At 36.1% G+C, this 20,949-nt stretch overlaps 1 protein-coding gene across 8 annotated transcripts in view; it reads right to left on the bottom strand.

Moving 5' to 3' along the window:
- DLG1 (discs, large homolog 1 (Drosophila)) overlaps positions 1 to 20,949 on the bottom strand; it is a 266,080-nt gene that overhangs the window by 94,149 nt on the left and 150,982 nt on the right. For all 8 annotated transcript variants that reach the window (XM_006884182.1, XM_006884180.1, XM_006884183.1 and 5 more), the window contains 4 exons: positions 17,470 to 17,520; positions 10,254 to 10,378; positions 7,080 to 7,249; positions 4,872 to 5,008 (listed from right to left, as the gene is read on the bottom strand). In XM_006884182.1, the coding sequence (XP_006884244.1) occupies positions 4,872 to 5,008; positions 7,080 to 7,249; positions 10,254 to 10,378; positions 17,470 to 17,520 (483 nt within the window). The remainder of the gene's footprint in view (positions 1 to 4,871; positions 5,009 to 7,079; positions 7,250 to 10,253; positions 10,379 to 17,469; positions 17,521 to 20,949) is intronic.

The following is a 20,949-nucleotide window of genomic DNA, read 5'->3' as shown; positions in this document are numbered from 1 at the left end:
ACTCAGTCAATGGAGAAATGGGATGAGGTCTGTCAGAAACAACGAGACTGGCTCAGGACAGGGCAGGGTTCAGAGCTCATGTACATACACAGGGTCACTGTGAGTTGCAGGCGATGCAACGGCACACAATAAAAATGGCTGCACCTCTCTTGGCAGTTTGAATCCACCAGGAGCCCCAAGGGAAAAAGATGGGTGATCTCTTCCCACGGGATTTAGACATTTACAACCTCGGAAACCTAATGGATTAGCTAGCTATGAGTTAATTCTGACTCGAGGACAATGAGTGAGAAATTCATAAAGGTGTTGTCAAGCTCAAAACCTTGCTGTATCTCACACCATCCTTACAATCCCTCAAGTTTACTGTCACAGTCACTGTTTCAATCCATCTTGTTGAGAGTCTTCCTCTCTTTCATGGACTCTACTTTTTCAAGCATGTAGTCTTTCCAGGGATTGGTTTCTCCTGACATCATGCCCAAGGTAAAGGAGATGGAGTTTCAATGACCCTTGCCTCTGAGGAGTACCCTGATTACACTTCCTCCAAGACAGACTTGTTTGTTCTTTTTCAAGTCCATAAAGTATTCTTCTCCAACATCACAATTCAAAAGTACTGATTCTTCTTTTGTTGTCCTTATTCATTATCCAACTTTCAGATGCACAGGAAGCAACTGAAAATAAGACTTGGATCAGGAGCACAGTACTTTAAACTGAAGTCCGTGCTATTTAGCACTCTGGAGAAGTCCTTGACAGCAGATTTCCTCAGTGTGGCGTGTATTTTATTTCCTGACTGCTGTTATCATGGATGTAGACTGTGGATCCAAGTAAGATGAAGTAATTGACAGTTTGATCTTTTCTCCATCTATCATGTTTGTTTTCTTGATGCTGAGCTTAAAATCCATACTGAAAACTGTAATCTCTGTTCTTTATATTCTTCAAGCAAGGCTGTGTCAGCTGCAAAACTGAAGTTATTAAAGAGTCTTCCTCTAATCTTGATGCCATATTCTTCCTCACAGAAGTCCAGCTTCTTAAATTATCTGCTCAGCACCCAGACTGAATAGGAATGGAGAAATATGTACAATCCTGATGAACACCATTCCAGATTTTATACCATGCAGTATCCCCATTCTATTTGAAACACTGCTTCTCAATTTATGTTTCGTATAATGCCAATTATTGTTATCCACCATGTATTATGATTCATACAGTGGAATACCCCGGCATAGTCAATAAAACCCAAGTAAACATCTTTTTTGTGGATAACATATACACAGCTTTCTTCAGAAACAGAACTGCTAAGTCAACGGGTATAAAGATTTGCCATTTTGACACACTCAAGTGAAAGTTTTACTTCTACTATAAATAGTCAAATTGTGGATTATTTGAGACCAGATGAAAGAAGTTAGGGAGATATGGAGGCACCAGTAAAGAAAAATGAGAATTGACCAGTGAATACAAGCCCAGCATGAGGTAAAGAGTGACTGTTATGCAAAATGAATGATGTTTGAAGAATGATAAAAGTATGTCAAGTACCTGATAAATTAATTTGGACTGTGGGTAAGAACTGAACTATTTCAAGAGTTATGGTAAGAAAAGCTTTACTAAGTAGATTTTAAGAAGCTTGCCAATATGGTTAATCTGCAGCTTACCAGTTCCCTACCCTCATGGAGAACCTATAAAGGAAAACATAACATTTAAGAAATTAAAAAAAAAAGAGAGAGAGAAATCCAATGGAGACAAAAGCTTGTTTGGAATTGCTCTGTGTGTGTAGGAGGATGACAGTGGGTGTTGGAAGTGGGCTGCAGCTTGAGGAGAGTGAGTAGTGTGCAAACTTAGAAAAACTATTTCAAGGTCTGCTCCGTTCTCTTTCCCATCATTAGCTCAAAATAATCCGTTTGCCTCTTAAGCTACAATAAGAGGTGTAAACAAAAGAAACATTTGAGATATTGCTGATGTATGAATTTTTACAAGTGGTCTGGAAAAAAGCTGGATTTTATTTATGTTACTAAAAACATACCCATTGACCCAACTCTGCTCTTAGATAAACATTCAAATGAAATCCTTGTACATGATCACCAGAAAATATAGCAACTTTTCCTAGTAATATGAATTCAAATATAACTCAACTCTGCACAATACTAAATTAGCTTCATGTGCTTCCTCAGATTCACTTGAGACCATTGGCTTTTCACTTTGGCTAGCTGCTACTACTGCGCTCACCTGGTCTCTTACGAGACCGCTCTCTCAAGATGTTTTAGAGCATGGTGCACATGTTCCATACTGTGAGAGCGCAACATCTTGGGAGCTCATTTCTGACCTGTTCAGGTCACTGAGGCTCTAGTTCTTTTCTTTTGGGGTTCAAGTAAAGTGCTGGGCCACAGTGTGTGGGAGCTGGCCTCCTTAACACTTGCCTAAATTATGCACAGTTAATCCCCAAGTAGCACATTCTGATTAACAAGAGACGAAAGACTAAAAAAGGGCAGGTCATAAATCCCAATGTTCTCTATCATTTACTTGCCTGAAGACTGTCTTACTAAGAAACTGTCCAGATTTTACTGTGAATTACAGGCAGCTCATGAATATAGAATCTTATACTGGTTTTCTATCATTCCCTTTCTCACAATCCATTTTCACTCACTCTTGAATTGCTGGGATCACATTTCCCAATTAAACTACAACATAAAACTTTTCTTCATGTTCTAAGTGAATAATTACTGATTGAAAGATGAATAAATGCTGTTCATGCAGCTCTAAGAAAAAAGAGGGCTAACCTCTATAAAACTTTGAGTAAAAAGGACAAGATATATTGCGTTAAAAAAGTATAAAAAGATAACATACAGCATAATAATTTAAGAAATTTTTAAAACAAGTGCCACTCAAAATATTTTGGCACATGTTTATAATTAAGTAGAGTTCTGGTAGTCTAGTGGTAAGGAGGTGGGCTGCCAACCCAATGCTACTCAGTTCAAATCCACTAGCTGCTCTGTGGGATAAAGAGGAGCAATCATGCCCTGTATGATTTACTGCTGTTAAAAACTCACTGGACTGTCAACTAAGGGTCTGTTCTGACTGGACAGTATCTAACAACAACATTAACATATAATTAGGCAAAATGTTAAAAGCAAAGGAAAGAGACACAATTCTAATTCTTGGCCTGGGTTAACTAATTTTCATGTCATAAAGAAGAATTACGTGAAAACAAATTTTCATTAAGAGTCTAATGATAATGAATCAATAAAAGAATTATGAGATAAATTCTATATATTGGCACGCCCAATTCAATAGTTAATAAAAAGAAGGGGGGAAAAAACCAAAACAACCAAATGAGAGAGGAATAGTGAGAGAAGGCAGGAAAGTGGCAAATAGAAACATAGCCAGAATCATTTTCCAGATTAATATTCATTATGGAAAATTTTCTATACAGAAAATTCAGAAATTATTGAACAATATCACTAATATCACATGCAAGTAAAAGACTGCTGAACGTCATTTAAAGAATGACTAAAACAGTACACAGATAGGGACTTGCCAGAAGTCTAAGTTGTACTAACAAGGTCATAGCATGAGGGATATTACTGCAATGTCAGATGGCTGCTGACTGAAAGCCAAGAATACCAGACTAATGTCTATCTGGGCTTTATTTATGAGTGAAAGGCAGTTTCACTGTGTGGATCCTAACAAATTATGGCTAACATTAAAATGAAAAGGAATTCCAGAACAGTTAACTGTGCTCATGTGAAACCTATACCTAGACGCTGTTGTGCCTATCAAGCAAGGGAACATTACATGGTTTAAAATGAAGAAAAGTGTGTGCTGGAGCTATATCCTCTCTATATTTCTATTCAATCTGTATGCTGAGCAAATTATTCAAGAAGTTGGATGCTATAAAGAGGGATGTGGCATCAGGGCTCCAGGTAATCATGCTTGGAAAAGTGGAGGGACAGGGAAGGAGATGATCCTCTACAAAGTGAATTGATACAGTGATGGCAGCAATGGGTTAAAATGTGTCAGAGACTGTGAGGACAAGGCAGGGTTGACATCTGATGTTCACAGGGTCACTATTCTTTTGGTATGGAGATGACACAAACTTGCTTGCTGAGACTGAGGAGGAGAAGATCAAACACTGCAGACTTCATTATGAACTGCATTTTAACGACAAGAAAACAAAAATTCTCAACATTGGACTGACAGGCAACATAAAGATAAGATGGAGAAAAGACTGAAACTGTCATTGACTTTATCTTACTTGGATCCCCAATTGATACACTTGGTTATCAGCAGTCAGAAGATGTCCTGCATTGGGAAAATCTGAAGTCAGGGACCTCTCCAAATTACTGAGGAACAATGTTGTTAATTTGAGAAGATGCACCTGATGCAGATCATGGGTGTTTTTAATCACTTCCTACGCTGTTGAGAGCTGAACAATGAAAAAGGATGACAGAAGAGTGACTGATTCCTTTGAACTGTTGTGCTGCAAAAGAGTACTCAATATCCCATGGGCTGCTAACAGAACAGACAGATATGTCTTAGACAAAGTGTAAGTAGAGTGCTCCTTGGAGACAAGGATAGTGAAGTTTTGTCTCAAATACTTTGGGTATGGTCTTAGGGGAGGCTATTCACTGGAGAAGGCCACCATGCTTGAAAAGGCGGTGGGATGGCAAAGGAGAACATGACATTCCCCAAGATGGAATGATACAGAGATGGCAGTAGCAACCGATTCAAGTGTGTGGATAGAACAAGGTGCAAATCTGATGTTCACTCTGAAGGTCACTCTGCATCATACTGACTAAATGACACCTAATAACATCATGCAGAAATTCTGAAGTCTGTTAGGAAAAAATAGGCATCAGAAAGATGAAAAGGCTGCTTATACTTACTGCTAAAAGTTTATCTCCAATCTGAAGTTTGCCATCTTTATGGGCTGCACCTCCCTCAATGATTTTGGTTACATAGATACTATTATCCCCAGGAATATGCTGATTTCCAACACCTCCAGCAATACTGAACCCAAGACCTGCATGGAAAACAGTAGTTTTAGATTTTCAATGTTAAATGTCAACTTAAGCTCAGGGTAAAAATAAAATGAGATACTTTTATTACATTCATCTTAAAAATGGAATTGATCTATTTAGCAATCAACTTTTAAAACACTATTATAAATTCTGCAACAAGTCACTATTATAAATTTTCAAATTCATTGTCTCTATGTTGGAAACTATTCATAGCTGACCCTCCAGAGAATTTTCAGAGGTGGTAAACTGCAAAGGAGAAGACTGCTCATTCTTTCTCTCAAGGAGGTGCTGGTGTTGAACAGACACTACCTCTGGGCATCTCCCTATTCCATCCCTATGCCATCAGAGTGCCCTATTATAAATAGAAACACACCAAAAGTTATACACTTCTAAAAATTATTCATCATACATAAAACTGATTTACCAAGTCCTGAAATCTCATCATAAATAGACAAATGTGTAAGTATAAAGAGACAATGTAAAATAATGGAGAAAAAAATTTTGCTTCAACCATAAGTGCTTTTCTTAGCAACTTATTTCATACCATCAGAAGACTAAAATAATTGAGAAAATTATCCACTGGTAGTGTTTACTACCAGAACAGGCTTTGGAAATGGTATTTTTATTCTTTTTCTAATATTTCAAATTACAAACTTGTTAAAGAATCCTTGTAATTCATAAGTAACATGCTTTCAATACTGAGTAGATGCTCATGTCTCTTGTTTCTTTTGCTGTTATTGAACTTTGGGAATTCTAACTCTCCCCTGATGCCTCATATTAAAAGAAATATTTCCATTTATTCTAAATACTACAATTCAGAGATCACATCTTAACAGTCCTCACTAGAGAAGAAACTGCTCCTCACACACCCATATATACTTTGAAACTAGCCACACCCATATTGGATTTTTAAACTAGCCTGTGGAACTACATTTAAGGTATTTTGTAGAAGGATGATTATAAGTTAGTATCAACACTGTACTTGACTTCAAAGTTCAAGGACAAGGAATATTTAGGCTTTTTTAATGTTAACTGTCTTTCACACAATGGTACGTCATAAAAAGAGCAACAAACTGGCTTACAAACATGTAGATTTTGTACCCTATTTTTAAAAGCGACAGTTTAGTGGTAAGGAGTTGCACTATCAACGCAAAGGAAAGCAGTCTGAATCCATCAGATGCTCCAAGGGACAAAATTGGGCAATCTTTTCTTATGCAATATTCGGCCTCTGAAAACCTGTTGTACGGTCCAACTTAGTTCTGATTCAATGACACACAACAACATTAAAATTAATTCCTTGGAAAGGGACATCATGCTTAGGAAGGTGGAGGAGCAGTGAAAGAGAGAAAGTCCCTTAACCAGGTAGGCTGACACAGTGACTGAGGCAATGGGCTTGACCCTGCCAGAGATTGTGAGGATGGACCAGGACTGGACAATTTTCTGATAGGTTGTTCACAGGGCTACTATGAATTGTACTCAACCACACTTAATAAAAACATCAAAATTTTAAATAAAAAAAAACATTTACAGAGAATTTGGATTTCCATTCATTCATTGCTGCACTTCTGTCCCCGCCAGCCCTCTCCCCCCCGCCCCCCAGTTCGCTCCTCTCTTTCAAAAGTAAAAGAAAGACTCCCTCCCTGGTACACAATCCCCCCACACCCCTCCCACCTCCCCAAGTACATTCTACTATGCAACCTTAATTGTGGACTCTTGTGATAACCATAATACCCTATCATACATTGCTTTTAAATTATTCAGTCCCTCATCTGTTTCAGTGCAGTATATACAATTTATCCAGTTTTTTCCAGTCTTACCCCCACCTTGATAAGTAATAAAATTTATTTATGATCACAGCAGTAAAAAGCATGTAAAGAATATAGACTAACAAAAACTTTCAAAAGGCCGTAATCTTAGTAGCAATACAGACATTCTACTTACAATTCAGCAGAAATAATACAAAAACTATATTCACAAATTCAGCAGAACTCATCAGTACTGTCCAGCTTAGAACATGTATTATAAATAACTCTGAGATTTCTTCCTTGATAATTAGTCTGATTTATCACATACCTTTAGGACCTTTAACGAGCTTTATTTCCATTATTTTTTCCGATACTGGCTTCCGTCTTTTTACATATAATCGTACTATAGATCCTGCCTCCTTCAACGCTTCAACTGCTTTGCTATGTGTCACATCACGAACATCTACTTCATTTACTCGCAATATACAGTCATTGACTCTGAGGGGGAAAAATAATAAAGACTTTTTTGTTGGTGTATTAAAACAGTATGTAAAGGAGGGGGTGTGGGTGTGTGTGTTTGCTTGCAACGTGTGTGTGTGTGTGTGTGTGTGTTGCTTGCAAACTCCCAGATTCCAGCTAGAGATGATGCACAAAGTCTACCTAACTTTTCCAAAGCTACCTAAGGAACAGAGATATGATTAAAATAAAAGGCAAGTGAAGCCCAGATAGACTAACTAGTTTAACACGACAAATTAGTTAACTGGCAAAACTGGTACCTTCTCCACCTGAGTTGGAACAGACTCAAAGTTGACCCTCCAGTGGGTTTTTGGAGACTGTAAATCCCACAGGCAGAGAGCCAATCTTCGTCCTAGAGAGCCACTGGGGATCAATCACCAGTGTTCTTTGGGTTAGCAAGCACAACTCCCTATGGACTATGCCATCAGAGAAGAACTAAAAGAATAAAGGTTTTTAAAATTTTTATACATATTAATAATTGTGGTGGTATATGCTGTCAAATCCAACACATAGCTGACCCTCCACCATAGTTTATTAATAATTAGGCCACTGAATTAAAAGGTTTCCTGTGGAAATAACTTACCTTAATTGGACATGGTAACATATTTTTAAAAGCCTGGCTTAGCTTGAACCTTTCCCCCTACCAGTTTCTACTGCCAGGTGTCATTCCATTAAGAAAAAAAAAATTAGGTCATCACCTTAAACTGGGCAAGATGAGGAAACAAAACACAACTGAAATTATTCAGATAAGATTTGATACTAACTAGTTTTCTCCCGCCCCCCTCAGGAAAGAGTTTTATTTGTAAAATCACTCTTAAAAGAAATCCTTTTTAATTTCTCCTCTACCAAGATTATGCAACAATACTAAAATATATAAAACTTCAGGCCTAGTATGTATTTTCATACTACACAGTCCTAGTAATCAATTACCTCAAAGGGTTTGGTTCACAATTTGCATATCTAATTAACTTCCCCTTGAGGAAAGAAATTCTACATTCAAGAGTAATTCTTAAAAGTCAGTGTCATGATTTTTGTGAACAAATGGAACACAACAGTAATTTCACATAAGTGGCACAAATACACAATGACAGATATATGATGTAAATGTTAACATTCACATGAATGATCAAATTACTCATTCTTACATCTAATTAATTTACTACCTATCACATTTAGTGAGAACTAAAGAAACTGAAAGCTACTTAAGGTGCCAAGAATTTTAAAATAGGTTGCTTATTTAAACAGACCATATAAGCCCTTAACCTTAAAATGGTCAGACTGCTGTCTTATAAAATAAACAAGGAAACAGGAAAAGTACTAAAGTGGTATTACCTAAGGTAATAATACTCTACAAAATCTTCTAAATTGTAAAACTAAATTTAATAAGTCATAATATTTTCATCTACTTGACAATGTTTGCTAGAGCCTACTGATTAAGGCAGGCTTGGAAGCAGGAGTGGTATCCACTTCCTAAACATGCATGTGGAAACTCTATGAACTTAGAAGGAGGGTAACAGTGTTTTTGTTTATAGGGTTGGTACTAGATGGCACTCAACAACATATAACGATGCCAAAGTCCTTGTCTCCATTTTGGAACTGGATGGAGTCTGTAAGACAGTGTTCTTGTTTTTGGATGAGGATCTGTGTGGATTGTTTGGTTATTTTTATTTAAGCCTCTTGTTTAGAGTCAACAAGACCTCCTGAGGGGCCCTTATACTTAAAAGTTCGGCCAGAGGGATAATCCCTTGTTACTGTATTTTGGAGGAACATTCTTTTAAGTCATACAGCACTCTGGCCAATTTGCTGTGCTGAGGTAATTGGGGTTTGCTGTGACACTGAAGCTTGTGCTATTTGGTTTTCAAATGCCATGATGAAAGAACTGTGCCACAGGTGTGCCAGACACCATAATGGCTAACCATCGTGGGCAATGTTTGGTGGAGCTCTCAGACTGATTCAAGATTGATTCAAGTTTGAAAGTAGGAGTGGCATCCATTTCCTAAACCACATGCCTCTGGAAACTCTAAGAACTTGGAGAAACTATTATAGTTATAGAAAGGCTTCAGGCCTTTTATTCATAGGGTCTATATATAGGACTATATATATTCTTCTAAGTTGTACAGCACTCCTCTGCCAGTTTGCTGAAATGAGATAATCTGGGTTTGCTGTGATGCTGAACCTTCTTGTGCCACTGGGGGTCAAATGCCATAATGGGTGCCCATGGTGGACAGTGTTTGGAAGAGCTCCCAGTTTAAGACAGGTTTGGAAGCAAGAGTGGCATCCAGTTCCTAAACAACATGCCTCTGAAAACTCTACGAACTTGGAGAAATGATAATTGTAGAATGGCTTCAAGGCTTTTTTGTTCATAGGGTTGCTATGAGTTGTGCTGAACTTGACGGCAATCAATAACAACAACAACAGAGTGTGCTCTGGTTAGCACAGCTCACAGAGCTGTACTGTCCAAGGACCATGCCTCTCTGGCTGTGCAAATCTACCATTAGCATAATGCGATTTACAACTTTGGAAATCAAATGGAGGGTCAATTATGAGTTGATTCCAAGGATGTACACAGATCTTTAAGTAAGAAAATTTATCTTTTTTAAAGTTTGCTCATATTCTATTTTTCTTGGTATGGGATACAAACTCAGATACACTCTCCCTTTCTTTACATTTGTATAAATGTTTCTGAAAGGAAGAAAAACAAACAAACAAAAAACATTCTGGGAAGGTACCTAACAATTTTACAAATCTGCTCACAAACATTTAAGCTAGCAACCAAGATTATTAAATATGTTGAATTCCTAAAAGAAGAGAAACCAGGTTAGAGCATAATTATCTCATTCATTCACTTGAATGAATGTTGTTTAAGTATCCACCATATGTTAGTTACTAATATAGTTTCTTCTTTGTATTTATCCTACACATCCAGTTTACTTTAAGAAAAATATACAATGCGGTTTCAGTGTGACAAATAAAATGTAAAACATACCTCAACCTTCCATCCTGGGCAGCTGCTCCCCCTGCAATAATTTTGGTAATGAAAATACTTGAGTCATCTCCAATGTGTGGGTTGTCTGTACCTCCTGCAATGCTAAAGCCAAGCCCTGAATTCCCCTGGGGATAGAGGAAAAGAAAATTCTAAGATGGAGTTTGGAAAGAGAAAAAGGAATAAATTTAAAACTGCATACAATTATGAAAACAATATATGGACTTTATATATTTAAGGTATCAACACACCAAAGCATAAGAGGAATTCTCTTTCCTGATGGTTTTCTGTCATTATAAGGCCAAAATATGAACTAACACAGGGACATATGAATATACATGTGAGAAATATGAAGATTTTTAAATTAAGAACTAGACATGCCCTTACATAAGGAAAAGCTGTTTCTTTCTGAAGAATTTAGCAGCACTATTGCTGAGACTGGTAAGGTTGAAGAAAATGTACTGAGTTCTTTTAAAGTCGAGTCTAAGATTCTTTAAAAAAAATCCTTTGATTGCAAAGCTAGCTTAATTTTCTTTTATACTGAACATACTATGATTAGTATGACAAATCTCTCCTAAAAAATCCCCATGACCTGTTGTTATTTCTTGAGGGAGTGGTGATGGCTTAGTCCTTAGGGAGTTATACTGCTAATCTAAAGGACACTCTTCTCTGGCGGTTCCAATCAACCAGCATCTCTATAGGAGAAAGACAATCTCTTTCTGTGAGACTTACATCATCAAATATCCAGCAGAAGGTTAGTAATGAGTTGGTTCCATCTTGATGGCAATTACTGAGTAATTATGTATTGGTAGGTAAAACTATTATTTCAGTTTGCTTTTGTCACCAGTATTTTTAAAAACAATCAAACTGTAGATGCTAAGTCACAGTTATTATCTATTCCGAGCTTATTTACCTAATATATTTCAAAACTAAAATCAAAATTTTTTCCATACTGAAATCTATCTTAAAGCCATGATTAGCTTTCTTGGCAGTACACTGATCCAGAACAGCTCTACATTTCTTCTATATACACAATTTATAATTTTCTCTGAAAAAAGTTGTTACAAAAATGTTTAAAGATAATTTTTCTCTGCAATTGTATACTTTTTATCCTCAAGAAAAAGTTCTGACTTTCATGCGACATAAAAAGCATAAGTAGATAATATCTAAACTTATTACATAACCAGGACTATTCAATAGTCTAAATATCCACTGGACCATGATTTATCCTAAATTAAATTCTTGAAATAATTTTTTTCCAAGCATATTCTTTCCCATCTCAAATGAGTTACTAGTCTCAGACTTCTGGGAAACATGGCTGACCAGACAGATGGCAGTTCCCTCAAAATCAGTAAAAGACCGAACAAAAACATGACCAAAATGTAGAATCGATACATTTTTCAGAGGAAAGAAAGGCCCCTGGGATTTCCTGATAAAGAATTCAAAATGACAGTTAAATGTCTTCTACAGATTGAGGAAACATACACAAAATTTTAAAAATAATACAGTAGTTTTGCAATATCAAACAGATACATGAAAGCTCAGAAACAATAAAAAAAATACCAAACTGAAATCCAAAATATTAAGACTAAAATAGTAATTAGACAAAGAATACTTTGGAAAGACAAAAGAGAAGAAAGGAAAAATCAGAATACAGAATTAGTGACAGGAGGATGAGTTCATTAACACCAAACTGACAGAAGACAACAACAACAACAACAACAACAACAACAACAAAAAAGGGCAAGAATTCTGTAGAAAGCATCATAAGGAGTAACTAATGCAGCTTGAAATTCCTAAACAAGAAGAGAATGAAAAAGCACAAAGAAAACAGAAGACTTGCTACTAGGAAACTTTTCAAGTATTATGAAACACACAAAAACATGCTTTTAAGAAGTTGAGCAAACCCCCAAAGAAAAACATTAAGATATTCCACCATCAAATTATCCAAAAAAGAACATTTTGCAAAAATGAAGAGTCTGCCTACTAAAGATAAAAAGGAGAAACTTAGATCTCAGCAGAAACCAGGCAGAGGGGAAGGGCACACACAGTAGGATGACAGTAATAAAATTTTCAAAGGAGAGAAAATTCAAGATTTTCTTGAAATATTTTTGAATATTTTCTTGAAATAATTTCTAAGAAATTATTCATTAAATATGATGGTGAAATTAGGGCATGTCCATATGAACAAAAACTAAGGGAAATCATGAAAATTAGACCAATTACCCAAGAAAACCTAAAGGGAGCATTTTCCTCCTAGAGTCAAGAATAACAACAAACCAAAATCACTATTAACTGATATAATTCAGAAACAAACCTGGACACAGAAATACATCAAGTACATGACATTAGAAATAGAGACCCACTGGCATCACTATGTGAATGAGGGCAACTAAATGCAGAGGACAGAATAACAAGTGTAGTTACAAAACTTCTAGGTGACGAGATATTAAGGAGATTTCAAGGTAAAAATGAATGGTTTTAGATTTGGGAATAAAATAGTAACTCACATGGTAATTTTAAGAAATTAGCAAACTTTCTCATCAAAGTAAAAAAATGGAAAACAATAAAGACTTTGAAAATAACAGAGCAAACAGCAATAAACATAATTATAAGGAATGCCATAATTTAAAAACAACAACAACAAAGGAAGGTGGCATAGAAAAGCAGACGGAATAAGGGAATCAGCACATCAAACTAGGGAATAACAAAATAACAGCAATAAAACCATACTTATCCATAATTACATCTATAGATAATGATACTGAATTAGAATAGATTTAATGCACAAGAGAAAAAAGTAACAGAATGGATAAAAAAAACGACCCCCCAATATGTTCGCTTTAAGAGATACAGTTTAATAACAATAAAAAAAAATAAAAAGAGATATAGTTTAAATACAATGACAAAGACAGACTAAAATTCAACAAGCCAATGGAAATTAGAAAACAGCCAATAATATTAATCTCAGATAAGACAGTCTTTAAGACAAAAAACAGCATAAAACAAAGGGCATTAGAATCTGAGTATAATTAATATCTACATACTCAATGATAGTCTCTCAGGAGACTGAAATACAACATTAACAGATCTGAAGAGTGAGACAGACAACTCCACAATAGCAGGGGACTTCAATACATCACTGTTGATGTACAAACTAACCAGAAAAACACTCAACATTCTCCACCCAAAAAGAACACAATATATATTCTTCTGCAGCACAAATGGAACATTCTCCAAAACAGACCCCTGTTAGATCACAAAGTTAGTCTCAATAAAGTAAAAAAAAAAGTATTACAAAGTATCTCTGTAGATCACACTGCTATACAATGGAAAAATTAACAATAGATTCAACAGGGAAAAATCAAAGAGGATCCTGCTTAAATACTATGTGGGTAACAGAATATATTTTTTTAAAAAGAAGTAACAATTCTTCATAGAAATTTAGATGAAAACCCAACAAACCAGTCTTTGGGACATACTACAAGCAATACTCAGGTGTCAATTTACAGCAAAAACTCTACACACCAGAAAAGAAGGAATCAGTATCAACATCTTAACCCAACACTTCTGACAATTAAGAAAAGACTATCAAGGAAGCCTACAGTCTCTAGAAGAGATTAATAAAGAACAGAAATAAATAGAAAACAGAAAAATAGAAAAGAAAAAAAAAAGAAAAATAGAAAAGAAATAAAAAACTGCAAAGACTTAAAGTTGCCAAGATCCTGGAAAATCTAACAAAGGAGGGAAAAGGTGCAAATAACACTAATATGGAATGAAATGCATGACATCACAACAAACAAAAATAAATAGGCTAATAAGAAAATATTATGAGAAACCACACTACAACCAATCTGAAAACAAAGGAGAGAGACATATTTTGGAAAAACTCAGATAAACAGAGATATAGAGGTAGACAACGTCAACATTCATTATGAAAGAAGTACTTGAACAGACCATAAGAATAAACACTAACAAAAACTTTAATCTTGGCCCAGAACACATCACCTGAATTCTGCCAAATAATTTAGTAAAGGTCTGATACCAATTCTATGCAAACTATTATAGAAGACAGAAAAAGAATTGTTTTTAATTTACTCTATGAAAAAATCATAGCCAAATCCAGGTGACTTAAAAAGAAAATTATAAACCTGTATCTGTCATTAACACAGATGAAGAAATTCTCAATAAAAAACTAATCCACAGAATGAATCAACACCATGCTGTTGTTGTTGTTATGTGACATCGAGTCGCTTGCGACTCATAGTGACCCTATGTACAACAGCCCTAAACTCTGCTCTGTCATGTGCCAATCGCACTGTCTCCGACACACCCATCCCAATTACCCCAGTCACTGAAACAATCCATATTATAGGGGCCTTCCCCTTCTGCGCTGTCCCTCCACCCTACCAAGCATGATGTCCCTCTCCAAGGACCTGTCCCTCCTTGCAATATGTCCAAAGTATGTCAGACGGAGCCTTAGAATCCTTGCCTCCAAGGAGCAGCCCGGTTTGATCAACACCATAGGGGGGAAAAAACCCCAAACCATTCTTCATGATTAAATGGATTCCATATCTCACGAAGTACGGAAGGATGAAGCAACATTAGAAAACCAATCCATGTAATCCAGCACACATCAATAAAAGAAGGAAAAAAACATGATCATATCAATATATGCTGGAAAAACATGTAACAAAATGTACCACTTTTTCAGGATAAAAACTTCAACAAATTAGGAATAGAAAGGAAATTTTTCCAAATAATCAGAAGCATGCATATATATAGCAAACAAACAGCCAACTTTACATTTAGTAGAGAGATGCTGAAGGCATTCTCTTGCCAATGGTAAATGAGCCACACTGTCCTTTACCATCACTCCTATTAAATATTGTATGAAGTCATTTGAGCATTCAAGTTATGAAAAAGAAACAAAAAGTATTGAAATTGGCAATAAGGAAGTAAAACTATGTCTATTTGCAGATGATGTAATTTTATATATGTAAAATTCTCAAACACTTAAGCAAGAAAACTGACCACTCTCATTCACCCAGGACAGAATATGTAATGATGTGAAACCTATACACAGACCAAGAAGCAACTGTCCAAACAAAACTAAGGAACACTGCATGGTTTAAATTAGCAATAGTGTGCATCAGGGTTATATCCTTTCTCCATATCTATTTGATCTGTATGCTGAGCAATAATTTGAGAAGTGGAACTACATGAAGAATACGGGATCAGTAAAGGAAAAAGACCCTTCAATAATCTGCGCTATGCAAATGATACAATCTTGCTTGAAGTAAGAGATAACTTGAAACACTCAGCGCAGAAGTCTCTACATCCTTCAATCTGAATTATAACTCAACATCAAGGAAACAAAAACTTTCACTACTGGACCAACAGGCAACAACAATATGACAGATGAGGAAAAAGCTAAATGGAGAAAAGAACGAAGTTCTCAAAGACTTCATTTTACACAGCACCTGGTCGATTCCAACTATGTGCAACTTAGCGCAACTCCTTACCACTAGGGCCATGTAGAGTTCCCTAATGAGTTACAAGAGCCTCAAGAATAGTGTCAACAAATTATATGAGGCCATCAAATTTCTCAGGTATTCATTCACTGTTCTGACTAAATGAAAGGAAAAAAACACTGTGGAAAAAAAAAGATACAACAATACTTGTCACAAAACACTGTTTTAAAACATGTACAACACATTAATAATGCTTTTGCTGAAAAGTAACTTAAAATTTAGGACATGTACAAAAATCTGTTCAGCCTATAGATAGTCATTTAGCCCATTTTTTTTTTACTTCAAAGATAATTATCTAGGATTTTTGTTTTATATATTGTTGTTTAGTCAGAAATGACCCATAGCTGACCCTCTAGCAGGTTTTCAGAGGCAGTATGTCACATGGGGGTGGGGCTGGGGAAGACTACCACTCATCCTTCTCCTTTAGAAGGTAGATGTGAACCATGTACTTTTGCGTTGGCAGTGCAACTCCTTACTATCACACCACTAGAACTCCCAGTATAAATACAGAGATAGTCAATTTCCTGTGATATTCTGTGGAATATGTCTCAAAAATACTGGCCAAACATGGTTGGCCATTAATAAAATGCAGTATAGAATGGAGTCCCACCTGAGCTACTCCAAGTAAAATGAAAGTACATACCAATAAAAAAATCCCTGAATATATAAAAAAGAATCTAAGAGGATATTCTTAATAATGTACCTTAACAAAACAATTAATCTAAATTCGTACTCTTTAAATTATATTCTAATATAAGATGTACATAAGGTTATCTTCTATCATAACCTTAAAGTTCTATTTTGGTTGTTGTGTACTATCCATTCAGAGCTGACTCACAGCTGATCTCCAGGTTTTCAGAAGTTGCAAATTAAATGGGAGGCAACTGCCCATTCTTCTTTTGTAGAACAAATGATGGTTAAAAACTGTGTCCTCCTGAGTTGGCAGCGCAATTCCTTACCAATAAGCCACCAGAATTCCCGTTTTTTATAGTCTTGTCTAATTATATAGAATCCTGAATTGGATTCTGGAACACAAAAAAGTATTTAGGTAAAACTAAGAAAATCTTAATAAAAGATATAGTTAATAATAGATCAATAGTGATGTTATCTATACCCACTCTTCATTTATTGGCATGGTTAGTTTACAAAGACCATGTTGTTGTGTGAAAATGGAAGATGATGACATCAGATCACAAAACAGAAGAGGACTGCCTGAGAACTGTGGCCAGCTAAGTGGACACATGCTTTAACCATCACAGCCCTCTTGCCTCACACCTCAGTGTTCATTATTGTCAGATATTCATCACCAATGTGAAAACAAGTGGATAGTAGATCTTACAATATTTTTGTGAATGTGAAATGTCAGATAACAAAACAGCCAATAAGTGCTAAGTAGGTATATAATGATGTAAGATGTCAACAATAGGGGAAACAGAGGCCAAGGTAAGATGGGAACTCTGTTCTATATAACTTTTCTATAAAGCTAATACTATTTAAAAAGAAAAAGTGTATTTAAAAAAGTTCTTACAGCAAAATAACACATTCTAAAAATACAACTATTTTCTTATCTGTAACATATATTACATAATTCTTTCAAAAAAGATTTCTCTTGAATTCCATGTGAAAGAGCAGTATACTTAAGACAGATTGATGCATAACAACTTATGATAATGAATAGTTTTTACCCTTTCAAGTGTGATTTCTTCATATTCATAATCTGCATCGGTACCATTAACCTAGTAGATGGAAAAAGAAAGTTCATAAATTCAGAATGTAAAATCTGAAAAGGCAAGACTTAATTTTTGCATGACTTATTATTAATATGACAGTAAAAATTAAAACACCAGTTATCACTGAGTTTTTCTGACTCATGGCTACACAATTAGCCTGTGTGCTGGAGGTTTTCAATGGCTGGGATCTTTTGGAAGGGGACTAACAAGCATTTTTCTGAGGTGTCCTTGGGTAGGTTTAGTCTCCCAGTCTTTCTGTTAATAGCTGAGTGATGATTAGTTCCACTTTGGTAATTTTAGAGAAGCATTTAAAAAGTTAATTTCTGGGTCGTCAAATGGGTTTAAAGCAATGCAAATGGTCAAACAGGATCAATGACTTGATAATTATTATCTTATTAATTTCACATATAGGAAACTACACTCATTTTATTAAACAAACAAACAAACAAAAAACTTTCCTCAAACTTACTGCTGTGATGTCAGAACCAAATCACAAGCGACCCTCTAGAGGGGTTTCAGAGGCTGTGCAACACATGGAAGGATTGTTCACCCTTCTCGCTTGGACTCCTTGCTGGATTTCAACCACCACGGAGGGGCCACATAGTAGCTGCTCGATTCTTCTACCCAGCAAGCCACTACAGCTCCCTGCTTTCATTACTATTGGATTCTCACTCTTCTCTTGCATGTACACAACTGATCATTACTGTTACTCATTTAAACACAGGTGGTCTGGAGGTTATAAATGAGATTCATTCTTAACTGCATCTTTAGAATATGAAAGTAAGCTGGAACAGGTGTGTAACAGTCTCTTATTTAGCATTATAGAGACTACTGATTTTTAGGGTATTCTGTTATGTAGCAACACATTAACTACAATAGAAATGAAAATTTTTATATAAGTTGCTTTGCTTTCTTCATTATATTATAGGAAAATGAACTTTAATACAAGCCCAGACATGAATTTTTTCTTGAGGGTTTTTGAAACCTTGATTTCATGTTCCTGTGCCTTTTGTGTATTTAAGACACAGCTGTCATTTCTTTCTGCTATTTCTCATTAAGATCTTCCCCATGTTTTAATACATGCATTTAAAAATTTTTAAAAAATCTGCTACTTCTAATTCATCCAACAGACTGTTGTTATCACTATGTGCCTTTGCACTGAGTATGACCCTATGAAAAACTGATGTGAAAACTGTCTTATCCTGTAACATTCTCATCATTTCAGAGCCCACTGCTGCAGTTATTGTGTCAATACATCTTGCTGAAGGCCTTGCTTTCTTATGCTGACCTTCCATTTTTCTAAGCATGATGATTCAAGGACTGGCCCTTCATAACAACATGCCTAAAGTATGTGAGATAAAGTTTCACCATACTTGCTTCTAAAAAGCACTCTAGTTTCACTTTCTCCAAGAGAAATGTTTGTTCTATCATTCTGTGGGATATTCAGTACTCTTCTCCAATTCCACAACACAAGTCATTGATTCTTCTGTCATCCTCAGTCATTGTCCACCTTTTAGATGCACAGCGAGCAACTGAGAAGACCATGACTTGCGTTAGGCACACCTTAGTCTTTAAGTTTAAAAAAATTGCTCTTTAGAACTCAGGTGAGATTTGTGACAGCAGATTTTCAGAGTATGAGTCATCTTTTAATTTCTTGACTGCTGGTATCAAGGACTGTGGATCCAAGTAAGATTAAATCATTGACAATTTCTATATTGTTTACACTCTATCATACTGTTGCCTACTGGCTTGGTGATGAATATTTCTGTTTCTTCATGCTGAGGTGTAATATATATTGATGATCACAGTCTTTGATATTCTGTAGCAAGTGTTTCCAGTTAGAAAATCAAAAGCAAAGAACTCATTCAGCATTTCTTAAGTTGAAAGAAATGAAAACAACTTCAAACTTGCCATGGGCAAAATCTTCAATGATCCAGGAAGCATAAGAATACAAGAGTGCCAAAGAGAACTGCATGACATAGAAACACTTCAGGAAACAGTGAATGAATAAGAACAAATGGAAATAAAGGAAGAAGTTCAAGTTGCACCAGGAATTGATGGAATATCAGCTGACATATTCCAACAAACAGATGCAGGCCTGGACATGCTCATCAGGCTGTGCTAGAAAATCTGGAAAACAGCTACCTGGCCTACTGACTGAAAAAGATGCCTAGTTATTCTTATTCCTTTTAAAAAAAAGGGAATCCAACAGAATGTAGAAATTATCAAACAATTATCATTATAATATCACATGAAAGCAAAATATGCCTAGAGCAGTATATTGAACTGTCAGAAATTCAAGCAGGACTTCGAAGAGGCTGTGGCACCAGGGATATCACTGCTGATGTCACACAGATCTTGGCAGAAAACAGAGAGCACCAAAAGGACGTTTATCTGTGTTTTATTGACTAGGCAAAGGCACCGGAATATGTGTGCCATAACAAATTATGGCTAACGTTGAGAAGAATGGGAATCCCAGAACACTTAGTTCTGTTCAGACGAAACCTAGACCAAGGGGTTGCTGTCCAAACAGAGCAAGGGAACACTGCATGGTTACAAAATCAAGAAAAGTGTGCATAAGGGCTGTATCTTTTCTCCACAACTATTCCAACTCTATGGTGAACAAATAATTTGAGAAACCAGACTTCAAGAAGAAAAATGTAGCATCAGTACTGGAGGTGCAATTAAGTAGAGCATGACCTATTCATCCTATGAAGAATAAATCTGAAGTCTGTTCCATCCTCACAATCTATTACACACTTGACCTCATTGCTGCAGTCATGGCTGAGGGTCCACTTATTTCTCCATCCTTCCACCATTCTAAGCATGATGTTCCTCTCCAAGGAATAATAACTTCTTCTAGCAACATGCCCTAAGTATATGAGATAAAGTATTATTATCTTTGCCTCAAAGGGGCACTCTGGCTGCACTTTCTTGAATACTTATCAGTTCGTTCTTTTGCCAGTCCATGGGATGTTCAGTACTCTTCTCCAAAACCCCATTTCAAAGGCAATCATCTGTCATCCTTATTCAGCAACACAGCAACTGACTGAAAAGACTGTGGTCTGAATAAAGTGCACCTTAGTCCTCCAACTACCATTACTACTCTTCAATAATTTGAAGAGGTCCTGACTGCAGACTTTCCAAGGGCAATATGTCTCCTCATTTCCTGACTACTAGTGCCAAGTATACTGACTGTGGGTCCAAGTAAGATGAAGTTGTTGACAGTCTCAATCCTTTCTCCATCTATCAAGATGTTGCCTACTGGCCCAATAGTAAGTTGTTGTATTTGAAGATTCTAAAGAAGCTCAAGGAACTGAAGAACAAATTCACACCCCGAGTTGCTATAATCAAGGATGCTTTCGGCAGAATGTTAAATGATCCAGGAAGTATTAAAAGAAGATGGAAGGAATATACTGAGTCACTGTATCGAAA

Source organism: Elephantulus edwardii, unplaced genomic scaffold (genome assembly GCF_000299155.1).
Source record: "Elephantulus edwardii isolate Elephantulus edwardi_28Jun2011 unplaced genomic scaffold, EleEdw1.0 scaffold00032, whole genome shotgun sequence".
In the NCBI taxonomy this organism is placed as follows: domain Eukaryota; kingdom Metazoa; phylum Chordata; class Mammalia; order Macroscelidea; family Macroscelididae; genus Elephantulus; species Elephantulus edwardii.
This window is presented reverse-complemented; position numbering and strand designations above follow the sequence as displayed.